Source organism: Lynx rufus, unplaced genomic scaffold, assembly GCF_022079265.1.
Source record: "Lynx rufus isolate CCGP_SWC_20201006 ecotype Redwood Valley unplaced genomic scaffold, mLynRuf1.p SCAF_30, whole genome shotgun sequence".
Taxonomy (NCBI): Eukaryota; Metazoa; Chordata; class Mammalia; order Carnivora; family Felidae; genus Lynx; species Lynx rufus.
In genome coordinates, this window is record NW_025814846.1 from 2,089,343 (window position 1) to 2,105,373 (window position 16,031).

Below are 16,031 nucleotides of genomic sequence, written 5' to 3' on the forward strand. Positions count from 1 at the left end.
TGATCTTTGAGGAAGCACAGAGAAAGACATTCCAGAAGACTGGACAGATGCAATTTCAATTTTCAAAAAAAAAAAAAAAGAGGTATAAGTTAATTCTATAAATTACAGACCAGGAAGTTTGATGTAAGTCTTCTAGATTATTATGGGACAGAATATTACAGGGATGGCTTGCAAGAACCTAGGAACGGAAGAATAAACGCTAGAAGCCAGCTTGAATTCACGAAGTCAATTTAGGCTAATCCTTATTTCTTTTTTTTTTTTTGAAAATTTTTTAGAGAGCACGTGTGAGTGTGGGGAGAGGGACAGAGGAAAAGAGAGAGAATCCCAAGTTAAGTGTAGAGTCCAACACAGGGCTCAATATCACAACCCTGAGATCATGACCTGAGCCAAAACCAAGAGTCAGATGCTCAACTGACTGAGCCATCCGGGCACCCCTATTTTTTTTTGTACTGTTACTGAACTGGTAGCTATGAGAAATATGGCAGACATAGTATACCTGAACTGTGGCAAGGCATTTGGCAAAATCTTTTATGAGATCCTTAGGTACAACATTGAGAAATAGGAGCTGGTTGTTAATTTTTGTTAACTAGATTAATTTTTGTTACCTAGAATAATCATTTGAAAGATCATTCCCAAAGCATGCAGATTACCAGGCCACTATCATGCTAGACAAATGTGTCTAATAGCATACACCACGGGGTTCTTTCAGCCTTAGGAGCTTCATTGTGTATATCCAACAACTTAAATGAACATCTGGAAACCATGCTGGTGAGGTTTATAAGTGACAGTGTCTGAGAAGGACAGTGAATGCTTCAGATGACAGAATCAGGCTACTGATTTTAATCATAAGTAGCTGGGGGGTAAAACAGAACAAAAACTAAAACTTGCCTGGATCAGATGAAATCAAACCCAGGGCCAGATCCAAATCTCATCCCTACATTAGAAAATGAGTGTAAGGGAAAGAAACAATGTTTCACTATTTCTGAAATCAGCCTCAAACTTGAATTGCAGCTACCTTTAGAATACGACCTGAAATACTTCAGTCAAGGCAGCAACAACACAGTAAGAGTACTGCAAATTTTCATCTACAACTGTGGCCTTAATTTCTCTCACCCTCTTTTAGACGGTCCCCTTCAGCCTTGGTTTTCTTCTGTCTTTCTGATCCGGCAAGGTCTACAAGATGCAATTTGGAGCGAAAACTGCTATTCCTGTGATGACAAGAAGACACCAGTGAGAACAGTACGTGAGCTTGAAGGCAGCTGAGTGTCAAAGCTGACCTGCTGGCTCTCATGTTCTTCCAAGTCAGCCCAAATGGCTCCACTGGTTACCAGTACTCAGAGTACTGATCTTCGAGGAATTGTCAATCAGCCAAAGAAGCAACTTAATACTCAACTTCAGTTGAACTAAGTTAAAAATGTTGACTCTTGAAGCTGTAACTGTAACTTACTTGTCGCTTTTCTTTCTTTGTTCGATGGAGATTGTAAAGATGGCATGAGATCGGGATGACTGGGAGTTCATAGCTGTGGAGGCCACAGTCCTACAGTTGTTACCCTGTTCCAAACAGGAAACGGTATCCAGAGCAACTAAAACAGTCTTCTCGGTGAGTCCCACAATCTAATTCAGAGAAAGAAAAAAATTTCCTTAAGATTCAACTTTATTTACTTATTTTAGATTCTACTTTAAATACTTCATCAGAGATATAGGGATTGGTAGTTTAAAAAAATAATGCTTTCATGTTCCAATAGAACCTCAATAAATAGAACAGTTGTGGTAATAATGAGGACTGTTTGACTAGCAACTCTGTGATCACTGCAAACCAAGGTCTCTAATCTCCCCTAGGGACTTCCAAAACAAGGGTACCAGACAATACTGGAGCTAGAAGAGATCTCTAGATTTTAGGATAAAGCAATGAATAGGTGCCTTCTGGAGAACCCCCAAGTGAAGGTAAGCTTTGGCCCCAAGAATGGCAACACAAATAGTTATGGTATTTCTCTTTACTACTTTCTCCATGTGACCCTATGATCCTTCGTATACCTCTGACCTGTTTTATACTTCATTTTCACTAGGGGAAATAGCAGGAAAACAGAGTCCTAGGCTTGGTACATATCCACCCAAGAGAATTTGTACAAGTTAAAATCTCTTGGAGTCTCTGAAGATCGCCCTAGATGATTATAATGTCCCTTCTAGCCCAAATATGCTATTATTTTATTACTCCATGGCTCCCAAATCTACATCTGTGGTCCTAATTTCTAGTCTTTCATTTCAAATTGCCTGCCTCTTACACTTTGAAAACAGTGAATTATAAACCAAACTCATCTTCCTTCCACCAACACTGATTCTCTCCACTACTTCTCCACTTCTATCAGTATCTCTGTTCTCAAAACCTCAGATTCACCTTCAATTCTTTGCCTCCCATTTCTCCCTGTCTCATCTATCACCAGCTCCTAGTCATTTTTCTTTTGCATCCATCACTTCCTTTTCCTTTCCACATCTACTTGCCTAGTCCAGGCGAATCTTACTTCATGCGTGAAGAATAAGGCAAAGTTTCTCCAAATGGCCTTCCTCATCTGTCTTCCTAGTCTGTCTCCTTTTCAGTCTACTTCTGTTCAGTCTCCCTAAAATCCTGCTTCCTAAAATGTCACCAAATTACTAAGTTCTGCGCTAAATAATGAGGATCCAAGGAGATTTTTCTTTGAAGTGTATGTATTTATTTTGAGAGAGAGGGAGAAAGAGAGAGCACATGCGCATACATGAGTGGTATAGGGGCAGAGAGAGAGGGAGAGAGAGAATCCCAAGCAGGCTCCGCACTGACAGCAAACCACAAGATCATGACCTGAGCCGAGATCAAGAGTCTGCTGCCCTACCGAGCCACCCAGGTGCTCCCAAGGAGATTTTTAAGACACTCTTAAACTTCAGGAGCTAACATAGCTGGAGAGATACACACATAAGACAAAATCTTGGTAAAAGTGGCCATAGCAATCTCATTTATAAACTGTTCACAGGGATGGAACACATGATGCTTTAGCCTGGCTTCATAATCTGGTCCTAACACATCTATTAATTCTCAACTCAAATTCTCTAATCCAGACAGACCGGTGTAGTCTTATTATCCCCAAGAGTATATTTCCTGTTTTCCTGCTTAAGCTACTCCTTGCTACAAGAATACCCTTACTTCTTTTCTCTACTTATATTCCATCCATCCCATTTGAAGAGTGTTTACAAACTTGTTCTTACCCACTCTAATTTAAGTCAGATAACTCACACTTCTTTGTACTGAGAATTTTACCTCAAATAATGCTTGGGATTTAATTCCTGCCTTGGCATGCATATAAAAGATCTTGGAAATGGGCCAAAACCTGGCTCAGTACCAATATTCTTTCTGGCAATAGCACACATTTTGCCCAGGTTTTGTATCCCCACTATCCAAATTGTCTCCCTATATTCCAAATTTTTCAGGCTTTCAAATAAGTCTGACCTTTCAAGCCTTGCTTTAATACCTGGCTAATGACCAGAAGAAAAAAAATCATAAGCACAGCTGCTCCTCATGTACCTGTATCCTAAACCTTCAACTTTCCATGCAGGGAAGAGAGGAAGGAAAAGGAGATGGGTAAGATACTATTTTACTAATTTTTCCTAAGTTATATAGACTCATCTACTTCCAGCCTTGGATTCTCCACCCCTGAATACTCAAGCTGGAGCTAGATCCAAGCTGTGCATGTTTTTGATTCTAGCTTCTGGATTTGGTCCACTCCCGCATACTAAACTCCCAACCTTGCCTTGAATTTTCTGTTCAGCTCCTCATCCCACAACTAAACCATATGACAGAAGCCTCTCATGTAAGTGATCTCGTCTTCCTTTGGTACTTATGGATTTTAAATTTTTTATATCATTCACCCTTTTTCCTTTTTAAATATCATCCCACTGCCTAGCACAATGTCTGTTACAGTGCTGTCCCAACAAATTTTCTGTGACCATGGTTATGTTTTATATCTGTGCTGTCCTACAGTAGCCACCAGCCACATATAGCTAGTGGGCACTTGATATGTGGCTGGTGTGATGAAGGGACTCAATTTTAAATTTCATTATATTTTAGTTCATTTAAGTTTAAATAGCTATTTGTGGCTAGTGGTTACTGTACTAAATAAATAGCCTGGTCTTAGAACTCTGTAAATAATAAATATTTAATTGACTGATATTAACATTCCTTCAAGAGGTAACAGGAAGATAACCCTCAGTTTGTTCTCTGTATTTAAGAGTATCTTATGGTTTGCCTCCCTCCCTGTTTTTATCTTATTTTATTAGGGGAGTGGGATGGGGGGATTGGGCTAAATGAGTGACAGGTATTAAGGAGGGCACTGGGTGTTATATGTAAATGATGAATCACAAAATTCTATTCCTGAAACCAGTACTGCACAATATATTAAAGAATTTAAATAAAAATGAGAAATAGGTAACAGGAAGATGATAAAACTTCCTTCCCCACAAGAGCTCCCATTTAGGAATTCTAGATTAACAAAGGGAATTAAGATCACACAAAACCCGAAAGACTGAGATGTCAGTAGTCATTTAAAACCACAGTGGCAAATAAAAGAGATGTAAATGTTAGTGGTGGCCAACATTTTTCAGTAACATTAAATGAGAGACAAACACACCTTTATGCCTTCCTTAGGATCTTCCCGTATATTTATTTGAGAGGCTTTCTCACGAGACGGGCATAGAAGATCCAAGATTTCTTCATTGTAAATCTGGTATTGTTAAAAATAAAATGGCAAACACAAGATGTTAATAGTGGTAATCTTGGGTGACTTTTAAAATTCTTTGCGACTTCCTGTATTAAAAATATTTTACAACATTTTATTCTTATAATAAAGAAAAGGACTTTAATTCTACATGTAACCATTTGATACTTACAAGAATGAATTCACATATTAGTTGTAACAAAATTGAGACTGCTGTTAAGACACTTTCTTGGGAATACTGGACACAATGAAAAGTTACATGGGTGCCCAAATCCAGTTCTTTGATGGTGGCATGACAGTATCACCTTCCTGATTGTTAAAATGTAAGTAAAGGGTCCTTATTGGAGGGGGGAAATGAAAAGCAAACAGGAGAAGTGGCAACCAATATTTCAACAACCAGAACTCTAAGAACTTAGAACAGTGTTTAGCGGATATAAGCACCATATTTGTTTGCTATTATGGCTGTTGCTACTATTTAACATACGAAGTTCTTAAGTAATTTTTACATTTGATTACCTTGACCACAACTGGGTTAATCAAGATATCCAAGAAGGCTAATCTTAATGATGTTTAACTCCCCATCTTCCAACTCCACACCTCCTATACATATTAAGATTCAACTCCAGGGTGAAGTATTCACATACAATATATAATTGCATGCTTAAATTATGTAAGTTTAATTATTGCTTATTAAAGATATCACTACTAAGGAACTAACCAACTAGTTTCCCAGAAGCCACAAATTTCTTAAACATAGATATAACTGGCCCATCTACTTGTATAGTGATATTCACTAGAATGAAAACCCCACAAGGGTAGGGATTTTAATGTTTTGTTCATTGATATATCCTAAGTAGCTAGAACAGGTCCTGTAACGCAGTAGGTATTTAATAACTATCTGTTGAATAAACACATTCTATTCTCACACACACAGCTCAATACTTCACCCACTTTTTATAACATTCTTCCTGAAACTAGAAGCATTATCACTTAGGCTTCAAAATAATAAAGGGAAATCGGATATTCTTCTGCATACTCTACAGGGAATCAGCAGTGGAAGCCAAATTGGAATTAAAGAATTCCTATTATCTTTTTATACGGCAATGCCAACTCCTCTAACAATCAGATTAAACAGACTCTTCTGACAAGAAAAGAACTGGGTGGGAGCCAGATCCAACTGAGCCAGTAAATTTTCTCTATCAATTTATTAAAATGTAATTTACTAAAAATGCAATTTACTAATTTGAGTCATGCCGGGAAGAACATGATTTGGATTTATTTTTTCCACCCAAGTTACATTTGAATTCTGTATAATTAAAGATAAATCATTTACCTCCAAGTATGATACTTTCAGAGTAAATTCGATGTCACTCTTTTTATCAATTTCTTTGAAGAGCAATTGTATTACCCTAGGAATAACCCCAACTGTTGGTTCATTCTCTTGCTCTGCAGTGTATGCACCTCCCATTGAATAGGTTTTTCCAGAGCCAGTTTGCCCATAGGCCAGGACGGTTGCATTGTATCCTGGCAAAACAGAAGTCACATACATAGTGGTGTTTAAATATTTTCAACCAATCAATATACTCAACTTCTTTCAGCAATTATTTGCAACAAAATTGAGACTGCTCTCTTAAGACAAGGGTCTCTTAGGACTAGCAGACATACAGAAAACTTAGATGGGTGCCATGATTTTGCATTAGTCCAAATAAGCAAAGAAAAAAAATACCAACTCCAGAATATGTGCCCCTCTTTGTGGCCCTTAAAAGCTAGGAAGTAAAACATTTATTTAGTTAGTTATTTAAATGTTATTTTTGAGAGAGAGAGTGAGAGCAAGCGAGCAGGGGAGGGGCAGAGAAAGAGGGGGACAGAATCTGAAGCAGGCTCCAGGCTCTTAGCTGTCAGCACAGAGCCTGATGTGGGGCTTGAACTGATGAACCATGAGATCATGACCTGAACCGAAGTTGGACGCTTAACCGACTGAGCCACCCAAGTACCCCAAAGAAGTAAAACATTTAAAGATATGAATGAGGTAATAAAGGTGGCCCAGTCACTGTCAAAAAGCCATTCAGAGCTTTATAATTCTACTTCTAGCAATTCTAAATTATGGGAATTAAATGAAAGTCCTAGAAGTTGCATAAATAGAAGGAATTCCAACATATATGTTTTTTTTTTACCAGTCTTCATCTGAAAAGGCAACAAAGTAGATTTTTTATAACCAATGAAAGCATCCACTCCCTATTTAAACTCTCAGTCCATCTGGACCATATTATCAGGCTTCTTATAGACATGTCATCATTTAAGTATGATTTAATGTGATATATGTTCTTGGCCTTTTTTTTTCTTTTTAAAAGAACTTGTATGTCTAAATGAAGACCTTGATATTCTGAAAGATCATAAGATGTTAAATCAAGATTTCCACTGTAATAAATAGCTAGTGTCAACTGGCACAACTACAGGGCAAAAACATAACATTCCATAATCATCTACAATACCACAGATATGTGTATATAGTAGTAACTGGGGAAACCAAGTTTCAGTACTTTTTCCAAAATATTCAGGGCTCTCTGGTATTGGGAATTCAGAGTAGGAGAGGATGTCACTGAGCTGAGTGAAAAAATATTGGCTTTGCCTTTGCAACTGAGAGCAATGTTAATCAAATATATACATATTAGAATCGCTACCTACTTTATATTGCCTCTAAAGACTATAATTTGATTCTTATAGTTTCCCAAGTTAAGATAAAAGTAGAACTATAGGGCTCTTACTAAACCGTGAAGGTACATTCTGAGGAAGATGACCAGATGATGAAGGGCCTGGGAACCATATTGTTTCTGGAATAACTAAAGGAAAGGAGGGATGGTTAATTAGAAGACTTAGATAGAATCATATAATTGTCTTCCAAATGTGTAAATAGGAAAAAGTTTAACTTTATAGTGGAGAAGCCTCGCAGACAACACTGTAATCAAATGATCAAAATGAACATCAGCAGTAACGAAATAAGTCATCATGTGCTGCTTGATAAGATTCAAAGGAAAGAATACAGCACCACTTCTGTGATATTCCTACTGAAGATATGCAACCTGAATCTAATCATAACATTAGACACACCAAAACTGATAAACAGTTTACAAAATTACTGGCTTGTGATCTTCAAAAAAGACTGGAAAAACTTTAAAATGAAACAGACTATACGGAGGCAGTACAACTATATACAATAAGTGCTTTTAAATGAGATCCTTTTACTCTAGAGGACATTATTGGGACAATTGGTGAAACTTGAAAGAAGTCTGAGGGCTAGATGGTAGTAATACAGCAATGCTTATTTCATGATTTTGATCTTTATATTGTAGTTATGTAGGAGGAAGCCCTTGATTGTAGTCAATATACATACACATTCAGGGTGCATCAGGTCAACAATTCATCTCAAATGATAGAGGAAAAAAAGTTCTTTATGCTGTTTTTGCAACATTTCTATAAGTTTGAGATTATTGCTTTAATATTTTAAAAAAAATTTTTAAGTTTATTAATTTATTTTGAGAGAGACAGAGAGACAGAGAGAGAGAGAGAGAGAGCGAGCGTGCAGGGGAGGGGCAGAGAGGGAGGGAGACAGAGAATCCCAAGCAGGCTCTGCACTGACAGTGCAGAGCCCAACTCAGGTCTTGAACCCACAAGCCACAAGGTCATGACCTGAGCTGAAATCAAAAGTCCAATGCTTAGCCAACTAAGCCACTCAGGTGCCCCTGATTTAATATTGAAAAAATGTAAAATAGTGTTCAATGTGTCCTGAGCCATAACATCATTTAAAAAAGCGGGGAAAAAAAACACGTAAATAGCTGTTGCCTGTAAGAAGGCTTCTATTTACCTAGAGGGATGAACTAACATCACTGGAAATTATAGGGAAGCAAATTTCATCTCAATATAATCTAACCCAATTAGAGTTGTCCAAAATCCAACCAATAGGACCCCCTATTGCAAGTTAGTGAGTTCCCTATCCCTATTTAAAAGAATTTTAAATAGATGGTGTAAGTTCACTTAGAGATATTGCTGGAAAGTATTTTTCTTTGGATACAAAGTAAGACTAGGTGATGTACAAACATGCCTTTCATCTTTAAGGGACTGGTGTGCCATGCTTCTACTTCTATGTAGCTCTCTGCTTTGAATCCTGAATAACCTCTGTACTAAAATAACAATAATTAGGGGTGCCTGGGTGGCTCGGCCGGTTGAGTGTCCTTTTGGCTCAGGTCATGATCTCACCGTTCTTGAGTTTGAGCCCCATAATGGGATTGCTGCTGTCAGCACAGAGCCCACTTCGGATCCTCCATCCCTCTCTCTCTCTGCCTCTCCCCTACTCACTCTCTCTCTCTCAAAAATAAACATTAAAAAAAGAATAACAATAATTAGACACCTCTCAGACATTGTTCCCTTCTTTAGAACCCTGCTATGGTCTTCAACAACACTAAAGCCTTAGCTTCTTTAATAAAGATTATTAACTGGTCAGAGTATTTGGGGGCTTTAGAAAATATCCTTCTTCACCTAAGGATTCTACTCATCATTCAAGACCTATCTCAAAGATTCCCTGTGTTGTGAAATTCACCCCTAATCCCCCGGCAATATTAGTGCCATCCTTTAGGTTATCATACCACTTTGAATACAGTGCTACTTCTATAGCAGGATTGAGTCTATCGTGCATTTTTAACTTTTAAAATGTCTTTTCTTAGGAGTGCCTGGGTGGCTCACTCAGTTAAGCGTCCGGCTTCCACTCAGGTCATGATCTCACAGTTGGTGAGTTCAAGCCCCACATCAGGCTCTGTGCTGACAGCTCAGAGCCTGGAGCCTGCTTTGGATTCTGTGTGTGTGTGTCTCTCTCTGCCCCTCCCCGACTTGTGCTCTCTCAAAATTCAAATGTAAATAAATATTAAAATAAAATAAAGTGTCTTTTCTTAAAGGTAAGTGCAAAAAGGTTAAAATTTTTTATGTATTTAAAATTATGTATGTAGTCATCCACTTCCACTCCTACTCCTGGACTTTGAACTCCTCCAGGGCCTGGAAGCTATACGATCTTTCTCTGAATCCCTCAACAGGCTTTGCAGTACCTGGGCCTTAAGTAGGTTGGCATACCGATCATCTTCAGCACCCATAAAAGAACTTAGAATCTAATGGAGTTCCAGGACAAACAAACAAAAAATGTATATACAAGGCAAAGATGAGCAGAACCACCTACAACAAATACAGTATCAAACTACTTTCAAGCATACAGACTTTCACAAATGACACTGGGTTAGTTCCTAGGCTGTGGGCTTTTGAAGGCAGGGCTCATGTTTCATTTGTTCCTACATTTGCAGCACCGAGGCACAGTGCCTGACACAATACACGCTCGAGGAGTAGAAGAATTACATAGCCTCACCTTTAAATACGCCTTTTATGAGTGGTGCTACTGCTGTATTGAAGACTTCTTCCTGTTCAGTAGAGGGGTCAAACACAAAATCGTAGGTAAAGGATTTGTCAGTACCAACCACCACCTAGAGAAGGCAAAGAACAAGGAGTAAGAAAAAAAAAAATGAAAGGCAAGACCACGCCCCTCACTGCCATTTGGCCCCAGCTGTTCAGAGGCCAGCCCAGGACTCGCCTACGCACCTGTGGCTCCCCGGGTACGAAGGAAAGGCACATCTGGCAGCCCTCACTAATCTCTTTGGGGACCAGAGGGCGACATCGCAATGCCACTCTTACTGGAATTCCCTTCACCTCTTCCTTCATGATCCTACCGCAGCACCGTCTCTGAGGGGAGAAAAGAAGACACTTGCTGATGAATTTTGGTAGGTCAGGAGGGGTGGGAGTTCCAGTCCTCCTCGGAGGGTGGGATGGATTGGTTACGGAACTCAGCAGAAGCGGCGGCAGCCTCCCCATCCCAGGGGGGATTGCTGCCTCAGGAAAGTCACTGTCCCTCAGACAGGGCAGCCCGTCAGCCCGACACTCTGAAGAGAGCGAAGTGGAGTCTGAAATGAAAAGGAAAGCCCCCGGCGGAGATGACGACAAAGAACCAAAGCCCCACGGTACCAGGAAAGGCAGATCCTGAGCTAAGGTGTGCCCCCTTCACTCACCAAACTAAACGTCCCTTCCCCGATCTCCCGCCGCCCTATCTCAGCCGGAGCTTTAACCGCCAAGTTTCAAATCGGTCCCTGAGACGCCAGCCAATCGAAGCACAGACAGCTTGCGGGCACAGCGCACACGTCGGCGCGCGCAGAAAGACGCGTTGGGAAGGGGCGGGCCTGCGCGCCGCACCCTGATCCCGCCCTTTCCGACCCATCTGAGCATCCGCTTCCGGCTTCCAGAGTGAATTGGCGGCGAGCGGAGGCTGAAGTTCTGGAGGCCTGCGGGTGGGTGAGGTGGTACGGCATTTGCGCGTCGTGTGCATGAGACTCAGGCAGGATGCGGGGCGGGGACCTGGAAGGTGGCTGGTGGTGAAGGAAGGCTCGATCTGGGGACCCCCACCATTACTGATCACATGTAGGGAATGTGGGGGCGGTGCCCTGCCCCGAGCCCCTGTGGACAGTTGGAGTCAGCCCTCCCTTGGACTCCGAGAATAGACAGATCTTTTTAGATGCTCCCGATTTCCTGTTCTCTAGAATGAAGATGGTAACATTTATTTGCAGTATTGTTGTGAGATCATCTCTATGGATTACCTAACCAGTTGCTTGGCATCCAGATCTTAAGCAAAGTTAAAAGTTTTCTTCCATCTTTTTTCTTCCTTCTCTCTCTCAATCTTTATCACCTAGAAGTGGGCTGAGTTCATAGACCAACAGCCTTGGGACGGATTGGGGTTGTTTTCTGGAGCTTGCTGGTCTGCTTTTTGAAGCTTTTTTTTTTTAATGTTTATTCGTTTCTGAGAACGAGAGAGAGCACAAGCGGGGGAGGAGCAGAGACAGAGAGGGAGACACAGAATCCGAAGCAGGCTCCAGGCTCTGAGCTGTCAGCACAGAGCCCAACGCGGGGCTCGAACTCAAACCATGAGGTCGTGATCTGAGCCAAAGTGGGAAGCTTAATTGACTGAGACACCCAAGTGCCCCTGCTTTTTGAACCGTTTTTATCAGCTTTGAGTCACCCTTCCTTCCATTCAGGGCTTTGCTGGAGATGGACAGCCGGATTCCTTATGATGACTACCCGGTGGTTTTCCTGCCTGCTTATGAGAATCCCCCGGCATGGATTCCTCCTCATGAGGTGGGAATGCTTGAGTAGGGGGTTTATCCCTTTGGGCATGAGATGATATATGAAAGGTAGGATGCTGGGGTTAGAAAAAAGCTCAGTGGAGAGTGAATTCTAGCCTTTGTTGTAGCCAGGGGACCCAGAAGTTGGATTCTGAGCAACTGGGTCCATTGGGGACTTCTTATGTTATTGTCCTGTCACAGTTCATTCACACCAGAGAATTCTGGAAATTCAGAGCCTTAGTTTCTATCTTGTCAAGGTAAAGAGATGGGGAGCTACTGGGCTGTTGACATTTCCCCGTGCTATCCATCTACCCATTTAGACAGTGTTATCTGTTTTACTTAAAACTGAGTCCACGACCACACCTTTTCCTGACTTCAGGGTGATACATTTATATTCAAGATGAAGGTGAGTGTAAAATCTAAGGCTGGTAGTAAGATTTCTGTGGTTGCTATGTCTTGCAGAGGGTATACCACCCAGACTACAACAATGAGTTGACCCAGTTTCTTCCCCGAATCGTCACACTGAAGAAGCCCCCTGGAGCTCAGGTGAGCTTATGGAACAGTTGAGTCTTATTCCAGGCTAGCTCTGTCTGTACCAGGCCCAGAAGTTGACAGTGGTTGAGGAGATGGATGGTAAATCTGGTAGGGAGGTAAGGAAACTTTCTAATGGGCAGAAAATCTGAGATACCACTTCCACAACTTCGACTTCTCTCTGAGGAAGGAACACGTAAGCCAAGCTATCATGTATAGTTACGCTATTAGATGTTTTTGTGTTTGTGGTCTATATTGAGTCACCTCCCCTTTTTGTGCCCTTACAGTTGGGATTTAATATCCGAGGAGGAAAGGCCTCCCAGCTAGGCATCTTTATCTCCAAGGTATGTGTGCCTGGTAAGCGACCATATTGCTACTTCCCTTTGTTAAAGTTATCAGAATGCAGAATCCTGATGTCCTAAAGCCTGGGAGAAGGATGATTCAGTAGACTTACAGAAGGTGCATAATGGGGACACCCTTTCCCATTTAAAACTTCTCACCCAGCAAACCCTGTTTCCCTACACTGTCACACACACAAAAACAATAGCACCTTACATTTGAAGAGCACTTAATTTTAATTACAGCCTTTGAAATGATGTCACCTCAATCTTACATATTCTCTCCTTACCAACAAACAGGTAATTCCTGACTCTGATGCACATCGAGCAGGACTTCAGGAAGGGGACCAAGTCCTAGCTGTGAATGATGTGGATTTCCAAGATATTGAGCACAGCAAGGTGAGCACAGCATTTGTGCTGTGGTGAGGCAAGAAGCCATCCCCGGTAGGAAGGTTGGACAGGATTAGACTGATCTGTAACTTGATCAGAAGGAAGCTCTGCTGGGGTGCCTGGGTGGCTCAGTCGGTTAAGCATCCGACTTCGGCATGGGTCATGATATTGCGGTTTGTGAGTTTGAGCCCTGTGTTGGGTTCTGTGCGGACAGTGTGGAGCCTGCTTGGGATTCTTTTCTCTCTCTCTCTTTCTCTCTCTCTCTCTCTCTCTCTTTCTACCCATCTCCTACTCACGCTTTCTCTCTCTTAAAATAAATAAACTTTTAAAAAAGGAAGGAATCTCTGCTGATGAAGTATACTAGGAAGAAGCAGCTATTAGTGACCCAGAAGGTTGGAGTGGCCAACTTTCTCCTGTTATGATACTGTCCTGGGTCATATCTCTTCATTTGTACAAGCTGCTGTGTTCCTTCCAGGCTGTTGAGATCCTGAAGACAGCCCGTGAAATCAGCATGCGTGTCCGCTTCTTTCCTTACAGTAAGTGCCACTCTCTTTTTTACTTAACTGGCAGGGCCCTGGGTAGGAACTCTTCAAATACTGATTACTAAAGGCCCCACAAGTTGGGGAAGGGGACTTGGGAGCTCAGGCCTATAAATAACCTACTCGTTCCTTCCTTTCCTTTCTTCTTTTCCTCAGATTATCATCGCCAAAAAGAGAGGACTGTGCACTAGAGAGTTGCAGCCCATAGCCCTCCACATTGAATCTTCTAGGATAAGTTGACTAGGCCTCAGGGAAGCCTCTTGGGAAACTCTAGTCTTGGCCCCACCCTGGCAGAGCAGAGTGGGGAGGATGGGGACACAATGACGCCCTGCCCCAAACCAGCTAGCCATCTGCATTACCCAAACTGTACTGCAGTTTTTGTTCCCTAGTGTTCCAGATAAGCTTCATTCCCTGAAAGAACGATGATGGTACCTAGGTATAGCCTGTGGAGAATCCCGCTAGAAAAGGCAACTGACGTTTATTGAATACCATGTGCGAGACAATTATGCATAAGTCATATCGTTTTCATTAGCATATAGAAACCAAAAGAAAAAAGAATCTCGGGGGCCTTCCACTTCATCTACCTGGCCATCTCATCCCATCCTTGCACTACCAGTCTCATACACTCTGGAGACTCCCTGGGACTGTTCCCCCTGCCCCATCCTCTGCCAAAAAAAGTAAAAGGCAATGCTGAGGAAATGCTGGTTTGACTTTTGGATGATACTGACTGGGTTTGCAATGCTATTGAGTCCAAAACAAAAGTTCTTCCAAAGAGAGGAAAACCAATGCAAGTAACAGCAACACTATACCTACTTCACAACCATCTCTATCTGGCCAGTCCATTAGGGAGGCCCGGAAACCTTACCTTCAGTGTAACTGAGGAATGGTATAGGGTTAGGGGTACTGGAGGAAGCAGCGCCCCTTCCCTCATGAGCTTTGGACGTTTCTCTGCTGAGGATGGTATTAATGTCATTATCTTCTCCTTCCCCAGATTCTTGGATCTGGTACACAAATGAAGGGGGAGGTTTGGATGCATTGCTTTCAGGGACAGCAGTAAGAAATTGGTTCCCAATTTCCACCTTGTAGGTTGAATGGTACTGTTGACCTCCTTGTCTTCTTTACTCCAGCCTCCAAATAACCTTCCATGTTCTTTGTTGCCAGTCCGTTGTTAGAGATTCCAGGCCACACCTTATGCCGTTTCCGTTGGCATGTTTAAAATACCCATTCAGAACAAAGTTTTCTAATGAGATATGGGGTGAAGTACTCCATAATGAAAGTCCCAAATTTGCCTTGAAAGAAGCCTGGGAAGCTTAATTATGTATTTCCAGGCCCTTCCCTTGGGAGTGATTTTGTTGATCTGAGGTGGAACTTGGAAATCTGAACTTTTAAATCTTCAAATATGGGAAACAGTCCTAAATAGTATATCTCTATGAGGAGTTTCTGGCTTGTTCTATAAATCCCATCTCAGCTTTACTATGCGCTATTGTCAAGTAGCAACATTCTAATGAGTAGAACTGAAGGTAGAATTATTAGCTGTCTGCTTCTTCCGAAATCCCACTCCTATTCTATGCTCCTATTTGCTGTGCTGCCCCCCAGTGGCCATCTGAAAAACTGGAGGCTCAGATACTTGTACAAAGGCATATTGGCTGAGTGAGTCTACTGAATGTTGAGGTCCAAGACTCTCCCTGACTCTCCCTGTGGTGAATGGGTTTTTTTTTTACCGTTTATTTATTTTTGAGAGAAAGAGAGCATGAGTGGGAGAGGGGCAGAGAGAGAAGGAGACACAGAATTGGAAGCAGGCTCCAGGCTCTGAGCTGTCAGCGCAGAGCCCAACATGGGGCTCAAACTCACCAGCGGTGAGAAAATGACCTGAGCTGAAGTCGGACGCTTAACCAACTGAGCCACCCAGGTGCCTCTGTGGTGAACAGGTTTTAAGACAACTCATCTAAGAAGTGTGGTAAACGTGGTAAAAAGTCCCAGCAAGGTGCCATGAGCCTAAGAGGCAAAAAGCCTTCTGCCCTAAATTGGTTCTCACTTTGAATACTTGGAATGGTTCTTTGTTGGTACACTAGCATGATGTAGTTGCATTGTAAAGGTACAGGTATAGTGTGGAGAAGACATGAGCAATAACAGGCTGAGGCAAAAAGACCAGTCATTTATTGAGGGTGTAGATAAGAAAACAGTGGGGAATGAACTGTATTGGCCTTTGAGGTATCCCAGCTGTTGTAGACCTGCATCCCCTATAGATACCTTTGAGCAGTAAGAGAAAGTAAGGTGGGGTTCCTGGGCCCT

The 16,031-nt window shown here is 41.7% G+C and overlaps 2 protein-coding genes across 2 annotated transcripts in view; one reads left to right on the forward strand and one right to left on the reverse strand.

The window, feature by feature from the left end:
- KIF4A (kinesin family member 4A) overlaps positions 1–10,509 on the reverse strand; it is a 122,435-nt gene extending 111,926 nt beyond the window's left edge. Inside the window, exons 1-6 of the mRNA XM_047092524.1 lie at positions 10,374–10,509; positions 10,144–10,258; positions 6,073–6,263; positions 4,653–4,745; positions 1,448–1,614; positions 1,114–1,208 (exon numbers count right to left, since the gene is read on the reverse strand). Coding sequence (XP_046948480.1) covers positions 1,114–1,208; positions 1,448–1,614; positions 4,653–4,745; positions 6,073–6,263; positions 10,144–10,258; positions 10,374–10,493 — 781 coding nt within the window. The 5' untranslated portion in view covers positions 10,494–10,509. The remainder of the gene's footprint in view (positions 1–1,113; positions 1,209–1,447; positions 1,615–4,652; positions 4,746–6,072; positions 6,264–10,143; positions 10,259–10,373) is intronic.
- PDZD11 (PDZ domain containing 11) lies at positions 10,451–14,438 on the forward strand. Its single transcript, XM_047092525.1, has 8 exons — positions 10,451–10,552; positions 10,686–10,818; positions 11,855–11,954; positions 12,404–12,487; positions 12,760–12,816; positions 13,111–13,209; positions 13,676–13,736; positions 13,896–14,438. Exons 2-8 carry the CDS (start codon positions 10,763–10,765, stop codon positions 13,928–13,930), a joined length of 492 nt encoding a protein of 163 aa, XP_046948481.1. The 5' UTR covers positions 10,451–10,552; positions 10,686–10,762; the 3' UTR covers positions 13,931–14,438.
- Positions 14,439–16,031: the final 1,593 nt, after the last annotated feature.